The 20,398-nt window shown below is 41.5% G+C and overlaps 1 protein-coding gene across 1 annotated transcript; it reads left to right on the top strand.

The window, feature by feature from the left end:
• The first annotated feature begins 995 nt into the window (after positions 1–995).
• Positions 996–4,833, top strand: LOC115529972 (uncharacterized). Its single transcript, XM_030339128.1, has 3 exons — positions 996–1,168; positions 4,043–4,173; positions 4,475–4,833. The coding sequence occupies exons 1-3, from the start codon at positions 1,011–1,013 to the stop codon at positions 4,831–4,833; spliced, it is 648 nt and encodes a 215-aa protein (XP_030194988.1). The 5' UTR covers positions 996–1,010.
• Positions 4,834–20,398: the final 15,565 nt, after the last annotated feature.

The raw sequence follows: 20,398 nt of genomic DNA, 5'->3' as shown, positions 1-20,398 counted from the left end.
GGTTCAAACATCTTTTTTACAACACACACAAAGAAACACCTGCACCATCACAACAAGGACACAAAATCCAGCCAGTTCTTATTTCCATAATTATTTTTATTGCATACCCATCACATTTGCCAATGTTGAATAAAACCCACCCAAGTGCATCAATCTCATGGACCTACTAAGTACATAGAGGAGTTTCATGAGAGAGCGCACTGAGCTGATCTCATGGTGAAACCATTAGCCGTATTCGGTGATGCACTGCTAAAGAATTAGACATGTCAAGGACATAACCTAAATGTTTTCTGATTAGTAATAGATGAATAAATGAATACATACATTATAAAATGTTTTGTAACTTTGAATGAGACTTGACTTGATAATTCTAAACGTTGAATAAATAACAATTACTATAATGCTTAGTCGACAGGTTATTTAGGCTCCATGCAAACTTTTATATGTATTTATTTCATTTGAAAGGTAATGAATCATCTTTTTTTCACCAGAAATAACTATGGAACCATAAGCCGACTATGTTCCATTAAAGCCCACCTCATGTTTTTCAATAGGAAGTCCATGTTGTCAGACCAATTCTCACTGTGATGAAATGCCAGGCTGTTCATTTTAAGACATTGGTTACATGGGGTTACATACAGATTATACACAAAAAAAGGTGATTAGGGATGAAGCATGGGTCGGAGGTGATTGCAGGTGCTTCAGGCTGGAGAGTGAAGCAGGCAGGCTGGAAGTGGAGATCCACAGAGCACTACAGGCAGAACGAAACAAGGATAGAGAAATACAACTGGTGAAAAAACTACTATCAGGTGTTAAATATATGAGAGCCAGATACACATATCTACCACTGAAGTTGAAGTATGATCCAACAGCTTCATAACTTACCTGTGTTTACGACCGTAACACTGCTGCTGTTGTTGATGTCATTGATGTCGTGGTCATACCTAAAAGACGGTTGATGACCAATGCAATCAAGTGACAACTGAGAAGTAGCCATCACTGAGCCGTGCATGCGGGGACGAATCGTGGATCTATCCCATTGGCTAGCTAGCCCGAACAGCCATATTCCCATTGGCTGTAAGGGCTGTAAATGGAATCAGATTGAGTCATTCAGGGTGTGCACTTTGCAGAGATGCATTCAGAGAACGGAGTGTACTTCAGGGAAACCGTAAGTGTTCTATAATATTGAAATGCTATATTCCTATTCCCAGCGATTTATTGGGGGGGGGGGACATTTTGATCCTTGGATGACAGCTTTGTTTCTACAATCCCGTTGAATCGTGGCGGGACGGAGGTGAACTGCAGGGTGTGACCCTTGCTGGTCAGCCTGTCCATCCATTTGGCCACGGTGCACGCGTTCAGCGTTTTCGAGTACGCAAACAAGCGTGAACATCGCTTGACGCCATGTTTACCGTTTAATGGGAAAGAAGGCTCGTCGCCTTTATTATGTCCATGGTCGTCGCATGGACTATACGTCATCCAGCTCAGGTTGCGTAGCCGTGCGTGTGCGCGTGTGGACTCATTAGCATCTGTACCGTAGCGGCCCGTACCGTAGCAGCACACCTCTCCCAAGTGGCCAAAAATGGCCTGGCCTGGCCAGACTGGTCACACTTACACTGGCAGATTTGAGCACGGTTAGGTGTGAAAACGGCCACGGCCACGGCCAGATTGCCTAGTGTGAGTGCACCCTGAGCAAGTCAAACCGTCCAATCTGAAGGCTCTACTTAACCACTCCCCCTACTCACTTCCACCAATGTAAAGCGAACAGAACTGAGTAGGGGAGGGCGTAGACCAACTAGTTTGTGAACGACCCCGAGAAACGCAACGCAAATTCAATGTGAACATGTATGAGGCTTTAATAAAATCCCGGACGATTTTGAAATTCCGCCACACATGTCTCAAAAAGTGGCATGTCCGGGCAAAATAGGATGTCTGGTTACCCGACGTATGGGAAACTCATTTGATTCCACCCTGTTACTGTTAAATAGCAGCCCGAATTGGTGGGCGCTATCCTGGTAATTTCTCTGCGTGAGAAATACGAAGTGTGGTGTGTGAGCGTGTGCATGGGTTGAATTGCGTGGGACTTGAGAGCCCTGTTACCGGTATATTATCCCGGATGTTGACAGTCGCAGTTCAGCAAAAGAGGCATAGAAGAAGAAGGGGGCCGGATGTTGACAGTAATGGTTGTGGAACTGAGCAGCACCGTATGACGAATGTATTAAATATGCAAATTTGATCGGACCTGACTGGAAAGTATTACCCGCCACCATACAAATCCACCCGCAAATGGCGTGTGGGGGGTGTTAATTTCCATCCCTGATATGTAGTGGGAGATGTGTGTGAAACGGTTATGGCCGAGCCGATAGGCTCCGGCATTAACTGGGGTGTGGGGAGAAAACAGCCGTCTTTAGTAAAGAGGTGTTTTTCTCGCTGTCACACGCTTCTCCCTCGCCCTGTAATTGCCTTCGCCGGCGCTTGTGGGGCGGGACATTGCCCCACGAGCCCGCTGACCGGGGCGGGCGGGGCTGGTAAGCCGGGGGGCCAGGAGGAGGAGCTGCCGGCGGCGCCGTGACAGTGGCTGCCGGGGGGCCTTAGGGCGGCGACGGGAGCCTGGAGCGGAGCGCTGCTGCCGGGGCGGAGGCGGAGGGCGGTAGACGTGTCTCCGGAATTTCTCTGCCTCCTCGGAAGCGGCCTGCATGTCATCCACCATAGATGACAGACGGGGCCCGAACAGAACGTCCGGGCTGACGGGGCACTCCAGTAACTGTTGCTTCATCGGCTCAGGGATGCCCGGGGTCTGCTGCAGCCACAGGTTCCTCTGTATGAGGTGCTGCCATGCCGCCGTCCGGGCCGCTGCCACCGCGCCGGTGGAGGAGAGGCAGAGGATGACACCGCCGGTTTTCGCCACGTCGACTGCCTGTTCGGCCAGACGATGAGGGTCAGCCGCCATGGTGGAGATGTCATGCCAGCAGGGCGATTTTATTCATAACAGCCTCTTGCTGCATCATACACTGATGCGCTCTGTCTGTGAGCTTGGCCGTCAGCTGGTCTTTGGGAGTGGGGCAGCGGTCGCTGAGCCCCGGCTTCACTCCAAAGACAGCACACAGAGCGGGATCCAGCGGCGGTACCGCCCTGTAACCCCGGTCGAGACGGGCGGGGCGTGTCGCGGTCTCGAGCCCCCAGATGCCATGCAGCTGGTCCGGGCATTGGGGGGCCTGAGGCACGGGCACCGCAAGGCATGCTTATCTGCCGAAAAAGATACTGGCAGAATAATTAGAGTAAAAACAACAACAGTCCTAGAATATGACCAAGGGGCAGACTACTTCACAACCATATAGACGTATTTTACCGCGGATTGCAATTCTTATTACAGCCTGCAGGGTTATGCGATAAACATACGGAGGGAACCCGGTCGCGGAGCTGCCCTGCCCCAACATTGCATTACACGTTAAACTACTTGAATCGCCACCATCATCCAACATTTTATGTCAACACACCAAAAATAGACGGAAAGCCTACCGAAACTATAGATAGTTAATGTGACAATCACATTATTATAAATACACTTGGAGCAATGATTTACAGCGGAACTATTTTTTTGGGAGCATGCTTTTGCAAGTAGTTTGCTGCCCCACCTGCCCATATGGACAGCACGCGCCTGGCACAGGCCTATACAGAACGCAATTCGGCAACATCAAACAAACTAACATAGCTTACTATCAAGCAAGCTATCAGACCTTCATGTATAGAGGAACTTGGCCCAACGAGGAACTTGGCCCAACAATCTTTCATGGCTGCAAATTTCTCAATAACAACTCTGTTGAAATCAGGTATGAAATCTGGTATACAATTTAAATACCTGAATATTAGAATATGTTAACAATTTACTATGCAATTTCATAGTAAATTGCAATTAGTTAACTAAACCAAATTAGTTTAGAGTAATATTACAATATGTTAACAAGACCATATCAGTTGTAGTAATGTTATAATATGTGAACTAGACCATAATATAATTGCAAATGATCTTGTTCAATCTTAGGACACGCCCTGTCTTCTATCAATTTAAAAGAGGAATCAAAGGGGTAGACCAACGCACTTGTGGTTCACACCGCCGACGACTGTTGGACCATTTCATTCAGAGAGCCCACACCAAATATCAGCTGGTATCCCGTAAGTCTTTAATGCGCTCTTCACTCTTCAATTCAGCTAGAATTTAAACGTTCACACCTATCCAGTAGGTGATTAATATATACAGAATGGTAAAGAATTGGATTTCTTCACATCTGATATATAAATGGTCAATTATATGACTGCATCAGAGTCATATTTGTAAATTAACGATTGGTTAATTTCTATAAAACATGTTTGAATCTTGATCTGTGCATTTATAATTGATATTATTCTGATTCAAATAATTGCTTGAGTTAGTTGGACATCCACTCATCAGGTTCACTGTTTTCCTGCTCTGCAGTTCTACAGCCTGTGATGATGTCATCACATCACTCACACGGTGGCTGTCCATTGGCTCTTGTCATTCTGCTTCTCTTGTCCATGGATCCTACAGCCACTGAGGTGGTGACCGAAGTCAGCAACTGTACTGAATTCTTCCTAGATGGAACCCCACCAGAAATACCAGGAGTCCTGCAGCACGGAATCATTCAGGACCAGAATCGTTACAAGCCCATTTGCCAAACATTCTATAATACCACGAGGTTCATGACGCTCTATGACACAGACAAGAAGATCCCAGTGTTTTCTGCATATAGATACACAGGGCACACAGTGGACAGACCCAGTGCCATATGGAAGGGGGAGCCACAGGTAATTTAATATGCAATTTGTAACTAAGATAATGACCTTAGTTAACTGATAATAAAGCATGTAAGTAAAATAGCAGCTGTTGTTGTTAATGACGTGATGTTACGTTGGGTATTGAACTATAACAAATTTGGAGGGGGCAACTTAAATTAACATTGATTTCTCTCTTCTTTGCAGCTTGAAACTCCAACGAGTACAGAAGTGAACAAGAGAAAAATGAAGAAACCAACACACCAGGCTTCCCTAAAAGACTACAGGGGTGAAACTTATAATAAAGGGCATTTGTTTCCAAGTTCTCATGCAAGCGACGACATTGTTCAGAAATCCACATTCACCATGACCAATGCGGTGCCACAAGATAAAACATTCAATTCCAGGAGCTGGGGCATAATGGAGGAAAACGTAAAAGATCGGATGGATGAATTATGCTACAACCAAAACGACCAAAGTGAAGCATTTGTTGTGACAGGAGCGATTCCCAGTGCTAACACATCACCACTCAATAACAAGGTCAATATACCAACAATTCTCTGGACAGCATTTTGTTGCTATAACAAAGTTAGTGGAAAATGGTTAGCATATGCACACTGGGGTGACAACAATGCAAATACTCCTAGGCTACAGACCAAAACTTTAGCAGAACTGAATACTGCTCATAAAGTTGAGCCGTTTCCAAATGACAATTGCCGTGGAGCTAGTCAGTCTTAAACACAACCTTACAATGGAAATTGCGCTCTCCATGTTAATGATTAAGCCTTTACTTTTCATTTGTTTTTTCAATATTGCTTATAATATCAGTCAATCCATATAACTTGATCACAGAATAAAGATAGTACCTAATAGTCCCAGATGAGAACTTTGAAAATCTACTATGTGCTAGCAAAGTCTTTCCTGCTACCTGAACCTCAACATGCTAACTCTGGTGCCAAAGTAATGTGTACCAACACCCCATGGGCTCTTTCTTTAAAGACATATTTCCTGGTTGTTATACTGGATAGTACCTCTTGCTATTTGATGGCACTAACAGGTCATCTTCTTGCTCTCGCTGAATGAATAATCTAATCTCTTCTGCATCTCCTTTATAATATAAATAAAGCAACCAATACTGAGTGTGTTTTAGTGATTTTATCTTGTGAGAGTACTGTGGTCCTCTTAGTTACCAGGTTAGGTTAATTATATCATGAATGAAAGGCACAGTCACACAGATGTTAGGAGATAAACCTCTCCCTAACTAGTCCTGCTGCAGGGTCAGGGGTTCTATTCCCTGTGTAACTCAGTAGGTAGAGTAACCTCCCACCTCTGCAAAGCAGTTTGGATGAATGTTGGTACATATGAGTGGACTGGGGGGTGAGCATCTAGTCATGTGACCACATGAATGGATAATATTAATAATAGTAATATTTTCACCGTGTTGTCCCCGTTTATATAGCCTGCATGAAGCAACATGGTAAGAACACCCCCCCACCACACACTAGTACTACCCCGGAGAAGGACCCTCACACAGGGACTCTCTCTGATGACAGCAGCACCCCCTACCGCCACACACAAGTACTACCACAGCAACACAGCCTCACACAGGGACTCTCTCTGAAGACAGCAGCACCCCCTACCGCCACACACTAGTACTACCACAGCAACACAGCCTCACAGAGGGACTCTCTCTGATGACAGCAGCACCCCCTACCGCCACACACTAGTACTACCACAGCAACACAGCCTCACAGAGGGACTCTCTCTGATGACAGCAGCACCCCCTACCGCCACACACTAGTACTACCACAGCAACACAGCCTCACAGAGGGACTCACTCTGATGACAGCAGCACCCCCTACCGCCACACACTAGTACTACCACAGCAACACAGCCTCACACAGGGACTCTCTGTTGCAGATTTTGGACTCCATTTTCGGAACATTGTAGTTATGTAGCCTAGTGGGCCATCGGGTTCTTCAAAGCACCACGGTTGTCTTTTCCTAAATCCTTGTGAATTCTCCACATCTTTCCTTGATTTCACGACAATTTTCATAGAGATCAAGGATCAAGGTTTTAGGAAAGGTCATAGGCTTATACGACCAGAGCTTAGTCTTCCAAATTCACCGGCGTTGTACTACTACCACTACTTCGCCGTTTCCTGTTTCCATCTCGCAGAACATGATTCATGCTTGGTATTGCACCGTGCCTATATGATCCACTAAAGGCCAGGGAGACGTGCACAAAGGACACACCAAACGCACGCAGGGTACGGCCTCCATCATGCACATGGGTACAAGGACTAGGCGTGAGGTATAATACGGCCTTTACAAGGACGCAGGCGTAGCTTATCGTCACGGTGGCGTGGCAAACCGTCACGTTGTAGGAGCACCTCCGATCAGCAACTTATTTGGTTCCCTTGTCACAAATGGGTAATGTTTGCCTTCAGGTATGTTTAACGATCTGGTACATTATATATGGTGTCATTTCTGGAAAAATTATGCAAAATAAAGTAAACCAAAATAAATAGTCAAGAAACAGATTCCTACACCCACACAAAGAAAGGGAAATAATCGTTGACACATTTTATTTCATATTTGACAGTTTGAATTATTTTTGTTTAAGTTTGTTTAAGTCTCTTTTCTCCACCACTATCTTCTGTCTGAGACTGAGAAGGAGGACGAGGGGAAGAGGAGGGGTACTGGAGGAGAGAAGGAGGAGAAAGGAGTTCTGGAGAAGGGGAGACGGGGTACTGGAGGAGGAGAGGAGAGGAGGAGGAGAAAGGAGTCCTGGAGGGGAGGAGACAGGGTACTGGAGGAGAGGAGGAGGAGTGGAGGAGACAGGGTACTGGAGGAGGAGGAGACAGGGTACTGGAGGAGGAGGAGGAGGAGGAGGAGGAGGAGGAGGAGTGGAGGAGACAGGGTATAGGAGGAGGAGGAGAGGAGAGAGGAGGGGAGGAGACAGGGTACTGGAGGAGGAGGAGGAGGAGGAGGAGGAGACAGGGTATAGGAGGAGGAGGAGAGGAGAGAGGAGGGGAGGAGACAGGGTATAGGAGGAGGAGGAGAGGAGAGAGGAGGGGAGGAGACAGGGTATAGGAGGAGGAGGAGAGGAGAGAGGAGGGGGGGGAGGAGACAGGGTACTGGAGAAATGGAGGGGAGGGGAGGAGGAGAAGAGATAATGTTAATAAGAACCAACAAATACGCTACAAATAAAAAGACAGAATAGGGTAATTACAGTTTTCATACAGGATACATATACAGTTGTAATACAGGGTACATGCACAGTATTTATACAGGGTATACAGTTCAATACTAGGATACACAGTAATAGGGTACATACAATGTACAGTACTAGGGTACATATACAGCATGCATACAGGGTAGATACACAGTGCATTATTAGGATGCATACACAGTATTCATACAGGGTACATAGACAGTATAATACTAGGGTACATACACAGTACTAGGTAAATGACTGTAAGTGTGACACAGGAATGTAAAGGTCCTTTGACATTGAACGCATTTGTTCATCGGGATTCTGTCGGTCAATCAAATATTTACAAAAAAATTGCTTTACATGTAATGCGCTTTTTTCGCCATGGTTTATTCGCTAGGCGTCCGACCTTTAAGGACCTTTGGTGTGATAAGGGACTGTAAATGTCACAAAGGACAATCAATGTGATACAGGACTCTTCAGTGTGGCAAAGGATCATAAGTGTGATAAAGGACTGTAAATGTGATAGACGACTGCATGTTGGGATGAAACACGAAGCCACCAATGGACCAACCTGCATGAGGCCGTGGCATGTTGAGTCGTGTGCTCCGTATCCCGTGGGTGTATTTTATTTTGGCCGCATGTCCTAATCTCTGCGGCCTGGTGGCTAATTGTAAACTGACGGGGTCTAGTTAACATTCTTTGATATAACTAAAAAAGGATAAGGTCTAGTAGTTGGTTAATTGAATATAAACTGAGATGGTCTAGTAAACATATTGTAATACCACTATAAACTGATATTTATAGTTAACATATTTGTATAAATTCTTATCAGCTTCTGCTTTGAGCAAAAGACTTACCATCCTATGATCTTTGTCTCACTTTCCTGGTTACTCCATTGCAACAACAGTGTCCCAAGTTGTTCAAATATACAGTAAGCCCAAACAAAGGCACATAACTTACAACAGTTAAAACGCAAATATCAAAAAATATCAAAAAATATGGTCTACATCCATCCACAAAATAAAGATGATCAAGAACTGTTGAAATAAGGACACTAAAAATAGGCAAAAAGGGTAAACTCAAATTAATTGTATACAAAAATACTATGAATGATGCTCAAGAATATTTGACAAATTATAGAGTTTAGACCTCTTCATTTTGAGAATCAATGCAGCCTTAATCAATACAGTCCTCTACCTGACAGACAGACCTCTGACTGAGAGACAGACAGACCTCTGACTGAGAGACAGACAGACCTCTACCTGAGAGACAGACAGACCTCTAGCTGAGAGACAGACAGACCTCTACCTGAGAGACAGACCTGTACCTGAGAGACAGACAGACCTCTAGCTGAGAGACAGACAGACCTCTACCTGAGAGACAGACAGACCTCTACCTGAGAGACAGACAGACCTCTACCTGAGAGACAGACAGACCTCTACCTGAGAGACAGACAGACCTCTGACTGAGAGACAGACAGACCTCTAGCTCACAGACAGACAGACCTCTAGCTGACAGACAGACAGACCTCTAGCTGACAGACAGACCTCTACCTGAGAGACAGACAGACCTCTACCTGAGAGAAAGACAGACCTCTAGCTGACAGACAGACCTCTACCTGAGAGACAGACAGACCTCTACCTGAGAGACAGACAGACCTCTTTGCTGCACCGAAGTCACATCGCTTATCCCCCACCTGCGGGGCCAATATTCATTTTCCCATTGGCTCTTGTCCCAGCAAAGCATTAGTCTCGCAAGAGCAACGTCATTCAAACCAGTTAGAACTAGTCATAAGGAAGTTTGAGATAACTGCAACTTTTATTTGGACTATCAAAACTGAATGAGGGATATCTGCGATGGTCTCCTGTGATGATGTCATCGGTGACTGGGGGCTGTCCATTGGCTCTTGTCATTCTGCTTCTCGTGTCCATGGAGCCTACAGCCACTTATGTGGTGACCTTAGTCAGCGAATGTGATGAATTCTTCCTGGATGAAACCCCACCAGAAATACCAGGAAAGTTGGAGCAGAAGAAATTTATGGACGTTCGCTACAAGCTCATTTGCCAAAAATACAACATCATTAAGAAGTTCATGACGCTCTATGACACAGATAAGAAGATCCCAGTGTTTTCTGCATATAAATACACAGGACTCACAAAACTCCAAACGCCAGTCTATTCCCCATGGGTGCTGGGGACAGGGGTAGTTAAATATTTTATTTGTAACCAAGATGATGACATTAGTTAACTGTTAGTATGTGTAACTAATTAAGTATGTAACTAGTAGTAGTTTTGTTGTAAATTACAATGTTTAGTTAGATATTAAAATAATAGAAGGAAACATAAATAAACCTTGAATTCTCTCGTCTTTCTAGATTGAAACCAGGCTGCAGAAGGGGACTACAATGAACAAGATACTTATCACAAAGGCCATTTGTTTCCAGTTTCTCATGCAAACAGCGAAGAGGATCTGAAATCCACATACCAACTGACCAATAGTGATCCACAAGTTGGTACTTTCAATCAGGGAAGATGGAGTGCAATGGAAAAATACTTCAAAAAGTTTATGGATGAAAACTGTACAAATGACAAGAAAACGGTTGAAGCATTTATTATTACTGGAGCAATTGAAGGTACTGAGTAGGGCTGGCCCGAATACCATTTTTCAGGCTTTGAATACATGTTGGTTTTTCCGAGCGAATATTCGAATACTCTTTCCAGAAAAACACCATCAAAAACAACATTAATAATCCCTATATACTCAATGGAACCGATTTTGACAGTATCTGTATATTTTGTTGAAGATTTAATAGCTTTTGAACGTTAATTCTATTCTTCCTCCACCTCTCTCGCTTCTCTGCTTGGTGTCGCTTATAGTTTGCCTCCCTCGCTCTGGTAACGTCAGGCACGTGAAAAAAATAACGAAGCTCCGAGTATTCGAATATTCAAATAATTCGGGCCAGCCCTAGTACTGAGTATCTAAAACAGGCCATTAATATTCCCAAAATTCTCTGGACAGCATTTTGCTGCAAACGTAGCAAAGGAACGTTTGAAGGCACAGCCTGGGATACAAACATAGAAAATAATGGACACAAAATACTGACCATGACTTTAAAAGATCTGAACCAGATCCTTAAGGTTGAGCCATTTTCAAAGAATATAGTTTTTATATATTATGAAAATGCTGTCGGTCTAATGACTCATTTTGAATTTCGAATGACCTGTCCTTTTATCAAACTTTCTTTTTTTTAGATTGTGCTGGTCCATCCAATGGGGCGGGTTGAGGACGCTTGGCGCCGGTAACACTAGGGTTAGGGTTAAATATTCTTTCAGATCACTGATTAGTTGTTAAAGGAGAGAGTTCCCGCCCATACCAAGTTCGGATCACTGATTGGTTGTTAACAGAGATTGTCCCGTCCACTGTACGTTCAGCCTTCGGACGATGAAGACGGCGTCAGATTCAAAGGGATATTCCATAAACATTACAGTAATTGTTGCTGTTTTGTTTGCAGCCAGCACAATGAGCGCATCAAGTATATTTCTCTTTTATTCTTAAATGAATACATGACCCACGACTTGTGTTGGCCAAATGTCCGCTGAATCTAGACCTATACTTCTGGATTGAGTGACCATCTCCGAATTTGTTTTTCAACTTGTGGTACACGTTCCAATCTTGGTAACCATGGCCATGGGTATTACCACATGGTCGTATTTGGGAATAATTGAAAAGAATGATACACGTATATAATGGAAAATAACTACATAATAAACATTGTTAAAATAGTAAATACAGTATTTTACTTATTAAAATAATCGTGTCGCTTTGTGCATTCCATCGTGTTTCCCATTGATGTTTTGTGTTTAGGTTGGCTAAATATTTTGCACATAATGCAGCTCATGAGAATATACATCCTGTTTTCTTAAAAATGGTGAGTTTGAACATTATTTAAAAACCTGTGCTTGCCAAGTTTTAATTTTGCCAACCTGTTGCCTGGCCTGACCCTACAGTCTATTGGTTGTCAGCTTATACTAATAGTACAATATGTTAAGTATGTCAATGTGTTAAGTATGTTATCAGTTTACAGTAATATTATAGCGCAAGTCGCTAACAACACTGGGGTTAGGGTTTTTATTAGGCAGAGGCAGAGGAAGGCACTAAATACCATATATATATATATATATATATATATATATATATATATATATATGGTGCTTTGTCTTTTATTTTTGTACGTGTGTCATGCTGACCAGTTCTCTCTTGTAATAGAGGTGGTTAGCTTTCTTATTCCTCATCCAGAAGGCCCTATTCTGAGGAAGAATCAAGAAAAACACTGTGAGGGACCGGCGTGGTCGCCCCACGTATCTGTGATACGGCCAACCAGATTCTGAGAGTGTGGGCAAAAATGAGGGCAATTTGTGTCTGAGTTAATTAGACCATATCAGTTTGTACACTAGTCCATAACAGTTTATAGTAATATTGTGATATGTTAACTAGATCATATCAGTTTATAGTCATATTATAATTTGTTAACAAAACCTAATTAGTTGATAGTAATATTACAATCAGTTAATTAGATATCATTTCATAGTAAATTACAATTTGTTAACTAAACCACATTAGTTTAGAGTGATATTACAATATGTTAACTAGACAACACACATAGAGACTCAGACAATGATAGACAGAATGACAGACTAATAAAAACAGACAATATATAAAGACTAAACATTCAAAGTGCATAATGCATACTTTGGGTGGCTCTCTACCTGAATTCAATCTGTTCATCAACTGAATAGATGTCTGTGCTCTGTTTGTCTTCAACTATGTCTATGTCTCTCCGAGTGCAACGGCCAGGAGCAAATCGGGGAGAGTTTGAAGATTCATCACCGTCAGAAAGTCGCAGTGAACCGCCGGACGCTGTGGGGCATATGGCCGTAACAGTGACGACACAGATATTGTGTGTTTCAGTGTGGCACCAAAGACCACCGAGCGAGAGCATGTCAGCTGAAGACATGGTGTAGTCAATGCAAAAGTGACACACAAAGACGCCACGTGCAAGCGTAAAGACAAACAGGATGGCGTGAGAAAAGTCTCAGAGAAGATGGCGGTGGCGTTGAAGCAGATTACTCCTTCAGGATCTATAGATATATACACTGACTAGATATTGCATTCGGCTTCTAAGCATGCGTGAATAATTGCGCCATCTTGCCGCGGGGTAACCACCCACCTGAATGAATTAACGTTGATGGGCTAAAGTTCCTTTCCCAGTCAAAACCACTCAAAATCGCCATCTTTTTAATCTTCAAGCGGGTTGGTTTCTGACATACGTCAGACGTGTAATAATAGAAAAAATATATATTTTTAATATCATTACCACAAACACACGTTTGACCCAACTGGCTTGAATATTCCCTTAAAAGAAGCTCCACTGGCAGCGACCGCCAGTGGAGCCATGGTCATTTTCAAACAGGGAAAAGATGCCTTGATACACAAAGAAGGTACCAGGTTTAACATTCATGTGTACAACAGGTTGTATTATTTGCACCCTGAAGGTGAAATTAGTGCAAGTGCAGCGCTTGTCATGACGTACAGACGTGGCATGAGATACTAGGTCACTGTAATTATGATGATTACAGCGGTGATTAAAATTGCAAAGTGGTTGAAGGTATGCAGATCAAGGGCAAGACAAATAGACATAACCAAGAATGTGCTATGTAATATAATGGAGGAAATTTTGCACAAACCAGAAATAGAAACCCTGATAGAAGAGCAAAGGCTCCCTTACAAATGGTACACACGGACCTAGCCGGTCCGGTAAGTACAGAATCAATAGATGGTTACAAGTATGTACAGTCCTTCACGGATGACTACTCAGGTGCAGTGTTTGTATATTTTCTAAAAAACTACAATTGACACATTACAGGCAATGGAAAATTTGAAGCAGATAGGTCAATTAGATCCTTCATGGTGATCCGCTTATCATCATTTTCTTCAATATACTTTGCTACCTCCAAGAATCTTGGTAACCATGGCCATGGGTACTACCACATGGTCGTATTTGGGAATAATTGAAAAAAATGATACACGTATAAAATGGAAAATAACTATATAATAAACATTGTTAAAATAGTAAATACAGTATTTTACTTATTATTAAAAGAATTGTGTCGCTTTGTGCATTCCATCGTGTTTCCCATTGATGTTTTGTGTTTAGGTTTGCTAAATATTTTGCACATAATGCAGCTCATGAGAATATACATCCTGTTTTCTTAAAAATGGTGAGTTTGAACATTATTTAAAAACCTGTGCTTGCCAAGTTTTAATTTTGCCAACCTGTTGCCTGGCCTGACCCTACAGTCTATTGGTTGTCAGCTTATACTAATAGTGCAATATGTTAAGTATGTCAATATGTTAAGTATGTTATCAGTTTACAGTAATATTATAGCGCAAGTCGCTAACAACACTAGGGTTAGGGTTTTTATTCCCTGTGTAGGTCAGTAGGCAGAGGAAGGCACTAAATACCATATACAGGTGCTGGTCAAATTATTAGAATATCATGAAAAAGTTGATTTATTTCAGTAATTATATTCAGAACGTGAAACTTACATATTATATCAATTCATTACACACAGAGTGATATATTTGAAATGTTTATTTCTTTTAATTTGGATGATTAGTACTGACAATTACTGAAAATCCCAAATTCAGTATCTCAGAAAATTAGAATATTAGTTACGACTAGTACAAAAAATGATTTTTTAGAAATGTGGGCCAACTGAAAAGTATGAACATGGAAAGTTTCAGCATGTATGGCAATCAATACTTAGTTGCAGCTCCTTTTGCCTGAATTGCTGCAGCAATACGGCGTGGCATGGAGTCGACCAGTCTGTTGCACTCCTCAGGTGTTATGAGAGCCCAGGTTGCTTTAATAGTGGCCTTCAGCTCTTCAGCATTGTTGGGTCTGGCATCTCGCATCTTCCGCTTCACAATACCCCATAGGTTTTCTATGGGGTTAAGGTCAGGTGAGTTTGCAGGCCAATCAAGAAGAGGGATACCATGGTCCTTAAACCAGGTACTGGTAGATTTGGCACTGTGTGCAGGTGCCAAGTCATGTTGGAAAATGAAATCGTCACCTCCATAAAGTTGGTCCGCGGCAGGCAGCATAAAGTGTTCTAAAACTTCCTGGTAGACTGCTGCATTGACCCTGGACCTCAGGAAACACAGTGGACCAACAGCAGCAGATGACATGGCACCCCAGACCATTACTGACTGTGGAAATTTTACACTGGACTTCAGGCAACGTGGATTCTGTGCCTCTCCTGTCTTCCTCCAGACTCTGGGACCTTGATTTCCAAAGGAGATACAAAATTTACTTTCATCTGAAAACATAACTTTGGACCACTCAGCAGCAGTCCAGTCCTTTTTGTCTTGAGCCCAGGCGAGACGCTTTTGACGTTGTCTCTTATTCAAAAGTGGCTTTACACGAGGAATGCGACAGCTGAAGCCCATATCTTGCATACGTCGGTGTGTGGTGCTTCTTGAAGCACTGACTCCAGCTACAGTCCACTCTTTGTGGATCTCCCCCACATTTTTGAATCGGTTTTGTTTGACAATCCTCTCCAGGGCGCGTTTATCCCTCTTGCTTGTACACTCTTTTCTACCACATCTTTTTCTTCCCTTCGCCTCTCTATTAATGTGCTTGGACACAGAGCTCTGGGAACATCCAACCTCTTTGGCAATGACCTTTTGTGTCTTGCCCTCCTTCTTTAAAGTATCAATGGTCATCTTTTGGACAGTTGTCAAGTCAGCAGTCTTCCCCATGATTGTGTGTCAGACAGAATCAAAACGAGAGACCATTTAAAGGCTTTTCCAGGTGTTTTGAGTTAGTTAGCTAATTAGAGTGTGGCACCAGGTGTCTTCAATATCTGACCTTTTCACCATATTCTAATTTTCTGAGATGTTGAATTTAGGGTTTTCATTGGTTGTCAGCTATAATCATCTTCTTTTTGGCAAAAAACACTTATAATGTATCAGTCTGTTTGGAATGAATGTATACATTCTACAGGTTTGACTTTCTAAATGGAATTAATGAAATAAATCAACTTTTTCATGATATTCTAATAATATGACCAGCACCTGTATATATATATATATATGGTGCTTTGTCTTTTATTTTTGTACGTGTGTGTGTGTCATGCTGACCAGTTCTCTCTTGTAATAGAGGTGGTTAGCTTTCTTATTCCTCAACCAGAAGGCCCTATTCTGAGGAAGAATCAAGAAAAACACTGTGAGGGACCGGCGTGGTCGCCCCACGTATCTGTGATACGGCCAACCAGATTCTGAGAGTGTGGGCAAAAATGAGGGCAATTTGTGTCTGAGTTAATTAGACCCTATCACTTTGTACACTAGTCCATATCGGTTTATAGTAATATTGTGATATGTTAACTAGATCATATCAGTTTATAGTCATATTATAATTTGTTAACAAAACCTAATTAGTTGATAGTAATATTACAATCAGTTAATTAGATATCATTTCATAGTAAATTACAATTTGTTAACTAAACCACATTAGTTTAGAGTGATATTACAATATGTTAACTAGACAACACACATAGAGACTCAGACAATGATAGACAGAATGACAGACTAATAAAAACAGACAATATATAAAGACTAAACATTCAAAGTGCATAATGCATACTTTGGGTGGCTCTCTACCTGAATTCAACCTGTTCATCAACTGAATAGATGTCTGTGCTCTGTTTGTCTTCAACTATGTCTATGTCTCTCCGAGTGCAACGGCCAGGAGCAAATCGGGGAGAAGTTTGAAGATTCATCACCGTCAGAAAGTCGTAGTGAACCGCCGGACGCTGTGGGGCATATGGCCGTAACAGTGACGACACAGATATTGTGTGTTTCAGGAGTGGCACCAAAGGCCACCGAGCGAGAGCATGTCAGCTGAAGACATGGTGTAGTCAATGCAAAAGTGACACACAAAGACGCCACGTGCAAGCGTAAAGACAAACAGGATGGCGTGAGAAAAGTCTCAGAGAAGATGGCGGTGGCGTTGAAGCAGATTACTCCTTCAGGATCTATAGATATATACACTGACTAGATATTGCATTCGGCTTCTAAGCATGCGTGAATAATTGCGCCATCTTGCCGCGGGGTAACCACCCACCTGAATGAATTAACGTTGATGGGCTAAAGTTCCTTTCCCAGTCAAAACCACTCAAAATCGCCATCTTTTTAATCTTCAAGCGGGTTGGTTTCTGACATACGTCAGACGTGTAATAATAGAAAAAATATATATTTTTAATATCATTACCACAAACACACGTTTGACCCAACTGGCTTGAATATTCCCTTAAAAGAAGCTCCACTGGCAGCGACCGCCAGTGGAGCCATGGTCATTTTCAAACAGGGAAAAGATGCCTTGATACACAAAGAAGGTACCAGGTTTAACATTCATGTGTACAACAGGTTGTATTATTTGCACCCTGAAGGTGAAATTAGTGCAAGTGCAGCGCTTGTCATGACGTACAGACGTGGCATGAGATACTAGGTCACTGTAATTATGATGATTACAGCGGTGATTAAAATTGCAAAGTGGTTGAAGGTATGCAGATCAAGGGCAAGACAAATAGACATAACCAAGAATGTGCTATGTAATATAATGGAGGAAATTTTGCACAAACCAGAAATAGAAACCCTGATAGAAGAGCAAAGGCTCCCTTACAAATGGTACACACGGACCTAGCCGGTGCGGTAGCTACAGAATCAATAGATGGTTACGAGTATGTACAGTCCTTCACGGATGACTACTCAGGTGCAGTGTTTGTATATTTTCTAAAAACTAAAATTGACACATTTACAGGCCATGGAAAATTCGAAGCAAATAGGTCAATTCGATCCTTCATGGTGATCCGCTTATCATCATTTTCTTCAATATACTTTTCTACCTCCAAGAATGCTGCTGTCCTCTCGTGTTAAGGGCGGCCAACCTTCACCTTCTTTGACTCTTCTTCAGTGTCTGTTTTATATGCTGCTGGTATTTGCTTCCTTGTACGGAAATTCACACTGCAAGTGGTTATATACTGCATCTGCTCCATGTAGATAATTTGCATGCAGACTTTGTGCTTTCACAGTGTCTGACCATTCATCACCTCGTTCCTCACATGTTTCCAAAAGTGTCTCCTTGATATAACTCGTCCTGATTTGGTAAACTTCCGATTCCCATGGCTTCTTTCTCGTTTTCCCAACCTCAGCTGGTGTGCCACAAAAGAGGCAGTCAGTATTGAAAGAGAATGTCCCAGTAGTTGATCTTAGTGTTTTTCTCTCACTTGGTTCTTGTGGTGTCTCTGGTCGTCTAGTATAAGAACGTTAACAGTCTCTGTGTACTTTATCACCAAGTACAGTGTGAATGTTGTTTCTTCCTCGTTTTACTGGCCTGGATGATAGACAAACTTCTCTTCTCTCCAAGGGTTGATAATGACCCTACTCCATCAACATCCTGCTTGCAAGTGATACACTTTTCATAATCCTCCATTCCTGAAAATGGACAAAAAATCAACACAATTTAAACCTTTACGTAGACAGATAAATCGAACCCCCTGTGTTAGGTAGCTATTTTATTCGCTCGTCCTAAACTTGACATTGTTTCACCAATATAAGTCGTACAACAGCTCAACACACATCCAGATGTTCCCAATAAATTGTAAGTGATCACGAGGTTTGTTTTATTAATGTAGGTTGAATAATCCATGTAGGAGAAAAAAAAGGAAATCTTTCTTACCTGAGTGACAGCTTAGTGACAGTTGTTTGAGTTGAGGGGACCTTGAATGAATGACTGAATCTCTATAATAATAATAAATAATAATACATTTAATTTAGAGGCGCCTTTCAAGACACCCAAGGTCACCTTACAGAGCATATAGTCATCATAAATCGTTTTTAAAAAAACAAGACATTGTGGAAAAAATAAATAAATAAACATAAGAAATAAGAGGTAACCCTTCCTTTTACAGTCCCCTAATTACTAGGTATTTACCCGGTACATGCATGGTAAATCATAGTGTATTACTGGGTAATTACCACTGGTAATAAGAAGGTAAATACAGAGGTAGGTACCCAGAAAATACATGATAAATCATAGTGTATTACTGGGTAATTACCACTGGTAATAAGAAGGTAAATACAGAGGAATTATCCGGTAAATTATAGTGTATTACTGTGTAATTACCACTGGTAATAAGAAGGTAAATACAGAGGAATTACAGCTGAAGTACTAAGTAAAACCTCCACTATTACCCATCAACCCAACTAAGTAGCGTGTAGTTGTAACCGTTTTAGGTTGGTAATAACTCCGATATTGTGTACTTCCTAGGAAATTAGGCAACCAATTCTTATAAACACCTATTATCCAAGGTTTATGTTGTTAACAGCCCAAGTTTAATGATGTACTAACTAGATATAGTGCTTTCCAATAAAATACTTTTTCTTAGTTATTATAGCTGCACCCATTTAGAAAGGGTTTATTCGATTTACCACTATGGAATTACTTACCTGGTAACAACCTCTGCAGGAACAGTTTTCCTCTAGTGTTATGGTACACTGTAAAAAAAAGTTGTAATATAACAGAATTTTACTGTTTATTTGACAGATTTTGTCTGTATTTTTAAAATACCATTTAATTTACAAAAAGAGACTGTTATTTTACATTTCAAATGTAAAATAACATGAAATCACTGTAACTGTGAAAACACACAATATTCCTGTTCTTTTACAAAAAAAAACTATTAGAAATCCATATATTTATTGTTAAAATACGTTCACAAATATATCGTAATTTCACAAATATTTGTCTTTTATTTAAGGGAATAAACCGTCAAATTCAGCTTTAATACTCTAAAAAAAGTAAAAACTCATTTAAAGTTACTAAGAAATTAAAAGTAAAATAACTATTTCATTATTAATGTTACTATAATTTCTTTGTTAATTGAAAATGTGTTAATTGATATAACCACATAAACTAAATGCTTTTCATCTGTTTCCTTAACCTACCACTTCAAAGCATTACATTCTGCCAATGTTTTGGATGTATGGTTACTTGACCCATGTTATGGAAACCTTTGATAGAGTATGGATTAATTTCAGTGAGGTTGAATGTAAGTTTTTAATCCATGTATGGTGACTTGACCAAGTTACGGATGCCTTGAATAGAAATGTTACTGTTATCAAACAAACTGTATACAAAACGTTTGATTTATGTTTCTCATCAAAACATATATAAATCATGTAGAACTCTTACAGCTTTGAGGGATGTTACATCTATAAGTTTCAGTCATTTTAAGAAGTAAGAAATAAGTTATGTTTTGTCTGGAAC

Source organism: Gadus morhua, chromosome 17 (genome assembly GCF_902167405.1).
Source record: "Gadus morhua chromosome 17, gadMor3.0, whole genome shotgun sequence".
In the NCBI taxonomy this organism is placed as follows: Eukaryota; Metazoa; Chordata; class Actinopteri; order Gadiformes; family Gadidae; genus Gadus; species Gadus morhua.
The sequence above is the reverse complement of the archived record's forward strand: the minus strand, read 5'-3'. Positions and strand labels throughout refer to the sequence as shown.